Source organism: Marmota monax, unplaced genomic scaffold (genome assembly GCF_021218885.2).
Source record: "Marmota monax isolate L192 unplaced genomic scaffold, Marmota_monax_Labrador192_F-V1.1 WCK01_AAM20220418_F8-fsc00160, whole genome shotgun sequence".
Taxonomy (NCBI): domain Eukaryota; kingdom Metazoa; phylum Chordata; class Mammalia; order Rodentia; family Sciuridae; genus Marmota; species Marmota monax.
The window spans coordinates 146464-152017 of NW_026694183.1; the positions used below are offsets into that span (position 1 = coordinate 146464).

Below are 5554 nucleotides of genomic sequence, written 5' to 3' on the forward strand. Positions count from 1 at the left end.
ATTTGTTGGTTTTACTGGTGTCTTTGCATGACCTCCGTCTACACCACTTGGATGGAACAATGTCCCCTCATACTTAGTCTTGAACTCTAGAGAGCCCATCTTGTAAGTGGGTCTCTCTGATGCTTCTCTTGCTATTTGGGGGTCTCTTGGCTTCCTTAGCTTTCTCAACACACTGCCCTCTCAACTCCCTCATGGCTCTGTGTCTAACTTGTCTCTCTCCAAGACCCACTACCTCTCCCTGACCCTTTCTCCTTTCCAGCCACTCTGTTATAGCCTCTACTTAAATCCAGGACATCAAACCCACTCATATTTACATCTCCCTCTCAACCCTGTCTATTAACAACTCAAGATTTAAAACTTTTATGAATTTTGCAAGCTGCTGACCATCATCACTTTTTTTCATGCCAACCTCCAGGAGCCACTTCATCCTATGAAAACATCATCCCAGGTCTCCACAACCAATGGGCCCTGTTTCCTTAGTACCCACTAACACTTTGCCCCTGCATGCTCAAGTCCAGCCATGTGCTGACTCCTCTGCATTTCACCACCTTTTTCTTCCTCTCCACCTTCTCTTCCCTGTTCTTTTCTCAGCTTCCCAGGAACTCGGTGCTACCTTCTCCCCATGTCCTGTTCCTGCGTCCCCTTCTCCTCACACCCATGTAAAGTCCCTGCCCAGGCACTCCACTGTCGTGACAGGTCTTGACCTGAATGGGAAAGCTCACAGCGATTTTAGGACTCTTCACTGTAACCAGTGTTTCTTCATGGTTGGATGAATTGGAAATATTGGAAATGGCTGCCTTTTGTGGTCACCACGTGATGCTCTGTAGTTAGTGTTCACAGCAGGGGTGAATCTAGTGACATCAGAAGGAGTGATCTGGACTCTCAAACCATCTGGGGCTGCTACTGTCAATTCTGAGAGGCCCTTTACAGAATTATCTATTTCTTGTAAAATCTCTCCTGTCACTAATGGGATCAGTATTGGTAAAGTATATTTTCCCTGAAATTTTTTGATATTAACTGTCATTGAGTCAGGCAAATGAGTGAAGATGAATTGTATTTTTTTCACAGGATTGACGTTCAGAATGCATTAATGCTCAGAATGCATTGTTTGCATATTCTTTTACTCGTGTCTTTTAAAATTCTTTCCAGGTGTTTAGTCTCATTCCATTTCTCCACTAACAGGTAAAATAGGGGTTCCAAGTAGGTAAATGAGGAAAGGAAGCAACAAGATTCGAAAAATAGGGAATGCAGTGAGCTGCCAGTCCCTCACATGTCAGACCACAGTATTTACTCTTTCCCTGCATGTGACTGTGTGACTCCAGGGATCATGGATAAGCAAAAGCAGCTCCTAGCACTCCAGGATCCTCATAATAGATTACAACAAAAAACTTATAATTGTTTTTGCTAAGTGTCATCTTGGGAGAAGGTTTTTAGCAGTGTCCTCAGCTCTCCAAGCCTGCACACTTATTACTACTACAGGCACAGTGATAATTGCAGGTCCCAGGGGAGGTGAAGTCATAGAGTCAGAGACCCATATCTCAGGAGTGGCCACCTCTCTTCAATACATGTTCCAGTCACAGAGGCCTCTGCACTGAGATCACCATCCTGCCAAAGAGAAAGAACCTGGTGAGTATTCCAGTGTCAGACTAAAGAGCAGCATCTGTGAGGGAAGATCTATTTCAGGAGTCTGGGTAAATGATCACATCTGAAAACAGGATTCCCTGTTGCACCTGGTTGAATGCCAGAGACACACAGAGAGCAGAAAAATTCCTAAGGAGTAGATTCAGGCAGGGAAGGGCAGTGAGTTCCTAGGACCTATAGCCATATTTGAGGGCTCTTAGTGGAGGGTAAGTGATTCTTACTGATAGGGACTGCTGAAATAGACTACACCAATTTTCAAAAATGCATTTGAAATCAGTCTCCTGAATTTTATGCTAACTTCTCTGGATTTCTAGAACAGGACTTACAATATCTCCAAGCCTATTGTTGGAGTCGGAAGAGCTTACAGGAATCCTCTAGTACCGTGTAGAAAGGGATGTGAATGCTGAGCTTGAGTAGAACCTTAATTCTAACTCTGGGCATGGTGCAGCTTTTGGAGACAATCATTGTACCAGTTCTGAAACTATCTTATATCTGTGAATTTTTGAGGATATTTACCTCTTACAGTGTTAAGAAACTTATAAAGAAAATTGAATATAATAATTGTGGTTTTCAACCACATATTATACATATATCTTGTTTTGCCTGTTGAAAATATCTTCCTCTTTGTGTCAAATGCACCACCTGGTTTAGGAATTTCATTGTGGAGTAGGGTAGGAGTATGTAGGGATAGATGGCAAACCTCTTCACCTTCATCTCAATTTTTCTACCAGCCTAAAATTGCTCTAAACAATAAGGTCTATTGAATTAATATATAGGAATGATAGCTAAAAATCTGCGCTCTCAATATTTTGAATGCATAAAATTTCATGCTGTATTCATGCCAGTGTGTCTCTGTGGCTCCTGTCTCTGTGATTCCTTGCTAATAGTTTTACTGAACTCAGGTGTTGTTTAAGACATTTCAGAGGGTGTCCTATTAAATCAGCATTGATGCCACTACTACCCTAGTGTCGATGTTTGACAAAGCATAGGACATAACAAGGAGAAACAATTCCTGTGACAGATGTTGTTGCCCTTGTATTCCTCACCCACAGCCAAGTGAGCCCTGTGGTCACTGTCCTGACATGGAGCCAGGACTGTCTCCCTGCACATAATGCACCATGGGAGAGGTGCCTGATGAAACAATAAAAGCTTAAAATACATTGAATCAGAAGTTAATAGGAATTCAGAGAAAAAAAGCTAAACACAGGAGTGGATTGTTTGAAGAACCCCACTCACCACTGTTAAAGAGGCCTGCAGGTCCCCAGTACTGACTCTTACCACTCAGCCAGGCTCATGTCCCCTCCACTCCCATAACCAGAGCAAGAATTTAGACAGATGTTTAGCTTCTGCGTGACAAGTTCTCCTGGTCATTATGCAAAGTCATCTCAGCACCTGCTTCAAGTCTTTTTTTTTATTGGTCATTATAAATATACAACAGTGGAATTTGTTATATGTGCACACAATAAAACAGTATGATTTGATCAATATTATTTCTCACTACCTGCCCTTTCTTCCCCTCCCTCTCCATGATTCCCTTCTTCTATTCTAGTGGTTTCCCTTGTATTTTTTCAAATTTGTTGTAATTAGTTATAGTGACGGTAGAATGCATTTTGACACATTGTACACAAATGGATCACACCTTCTTATTCCTCTGGCTGTCCATGGTGCAGAGCCACTCCGGTAGTGTGATCGTACATGTATAGGGGATAATAATGTCTGTCCCATTCTACTGTCCTTCCCACCCCCACAGCCCCATCCCTCCCCTCACTCCCCTCTGCACAAGCCAAAGTTTTTTCCTTCTTTCCTATCTCTCTCCCCCACTATGGATCAGCATCTACTTAACAGAGAGAACAATACGCCTTTGGTTTTGGGGGATCGGCTTATTTCACTTAGCATGAACTTCTCCAGTTCCATCCATTTACCTGCAAATGCCATAAATTCATTTTTCTTTAAGGCTGAGTAATATTTCATGGAGTATATATACCACATTTTATTTTTCCATTTATCTGTTGAAGGGCACATAGATTTGTTCCATAGTTCAGCTATTGTGAATTGAGCTGCTATAAATATTGATGTGACTATTTACTGTAGTATGCTGATTTTAATTTTGAGGGGTATGAACTAAGGAGTGAGATAGCTGGGTCAAGTGAGGGCTTCCTTCCTGAGTTTTATGAGGAATCTCCATACTGCTGTCCATAGTCCCAATGGCAATATATGACTGTACTTTCCCTGCAACATCCTTGCCAACACTTATTATTGCTTGTATTCTTGGTAATTGTCATTCCGACTGGAGTGAGGTGAAATCGTAGTGAATTCTTAAATATTCTACTCTATCTGCTGTTTTCATTCTTGAAAAAATTCCACCAAACCTCATTAAAACCTTCCAGTAAAACGAAAGCATGCGATTTTTACAGTGGGACCATGGGAGTGTGGGAAATGCTGGGTTTTGGTTGAAAGAATACATGCAGCCCAGGCCTCCTAATCCCCTGCAGGATACTCTGGCTGGGACAGCAGGGAACTGGCAGGATGGCAGCCAGTGATGATGTGGCTCTAGGAATCATCTTCTTGTCACAGACTGTGGTTGGAGCTCTGGGCAATTCCTCTCTCCTCCTCCATTACCTGGTCCTTTACTTCACTGGGTGCAGGGTAAGACACACAGACTTGATTTTTCATCACTTGATTGTGGCCAACTTGTTAGCTCTCCTATGTAGAGGAGTTCCCCAGACAGTGGCAGCTTTTGGAGTGAAAAGTTTCCTCAGTGATGTTGGATGCAAGCTGCTTTTTTATCTTCACAGGGTGGGCAGGGGTGTGTCCATTGGCAGCACCTGCCTCCTGAGTGTCTTCCAGGCCATGAAGATTAGTCCTGAGAATTCCAGTTGTTCAGACCTTAAAGTGATAGCTCCCAAATACATTGGTTTCTCCATATACCTGAGCTGGATTCTGTACGTGCTTGTAAATATTATGATTATTTCACATATGACTGGAAAAAGGAGCAACAATAATATCACAAGCATGAAAGATTTTGGATACTGTTCTGCTGTTCATGTTGACAAAACCTCACAATCACTGTTTGCAGCATTGCTAACCTTCCCTGATGCCCTGTGTGTGGGGCTCATGCTCTGGGCCAGCAGCTCCATGGTGCTCATCCTGCACAGGCACAAGCAGAGAATGCGGCATGTTCATAGGAGCAGCTCCCTCAGTTCCTCTCCTGAGTCCAGAGCCACCAAAACCATCCTCCTCCTGGTGAGCACCTTTGTGTTTTTTTACACACTTTCCTGCATCTTTCAGGTTTGTGTGACTGTTATTTATAATCCCCACTGGCTGCTGGTAAAGATAGCTGCAATACTTTCTGGGTGTTTCCCAGCTCTCAGTCCCTTTCTGCTGATGAGAAGGGACTCCAGTGCATCCAGGCTCGGTCTCTCTTGGATAAGGAACAGGAAAAACCCTGATTTCAGGAGGAATATGTAAATTGTATGCTTTTGCACAATTCTTCCATGTTTCTTCATTTGTACCCCCAAATTGAAAGAAGAGTGATACAGTCACATCTTGAAGAATGACAACCAACATCATGCATTTTTTTATTTTAGTGTGTGCATATGTGTACCTGAGTATGTGCACATGTATACCATTTAGATTTGGCTTTATTGTCTATCCAACAATATTTTGGGGAAAGTAGATGTAACAAATATAAATTTCAGATTCCATATAACCAATATAACAACAGCTAAATTCTTCAGCATAAAATCTGCTTTCTTTATTTTCCTGCTATTCTATTTGATTAACTTGTGAAAACAAGTGACATGTATTTTTCATTTATCTACATATTATGGTTATCTCAGATGTGTCTTTTGAAGGAAATATCAAAGTGAACACTATCAAATGTTTGTCTTTTGCAATGAAATGAGACATATAT

General features: G+C 42.0%; 1 protein-coding gene across 1 annotated transcript; it reads left to right on the plus strand.

The window, feature by feature from the left end:
- The first annotated feature begins 4167 nt into the window (after nucleotides 1–4167).
- On the plus strand, nucleotides 4168–5109 carry LOC124107730 (vomeronasal type-1 receptor 4-like). The gene has a single exon (XM_046465905.1). It carries the CDS (start codon nucleotides 4168–4170, stop codon nucleotides 5107–5109), a length of 942 nt encoding a protein of 313 aa, XP_046321861.1.
- The last annotated feature ends 445 nt before the right edge of the window (nucleotides 5110–5554 follow it).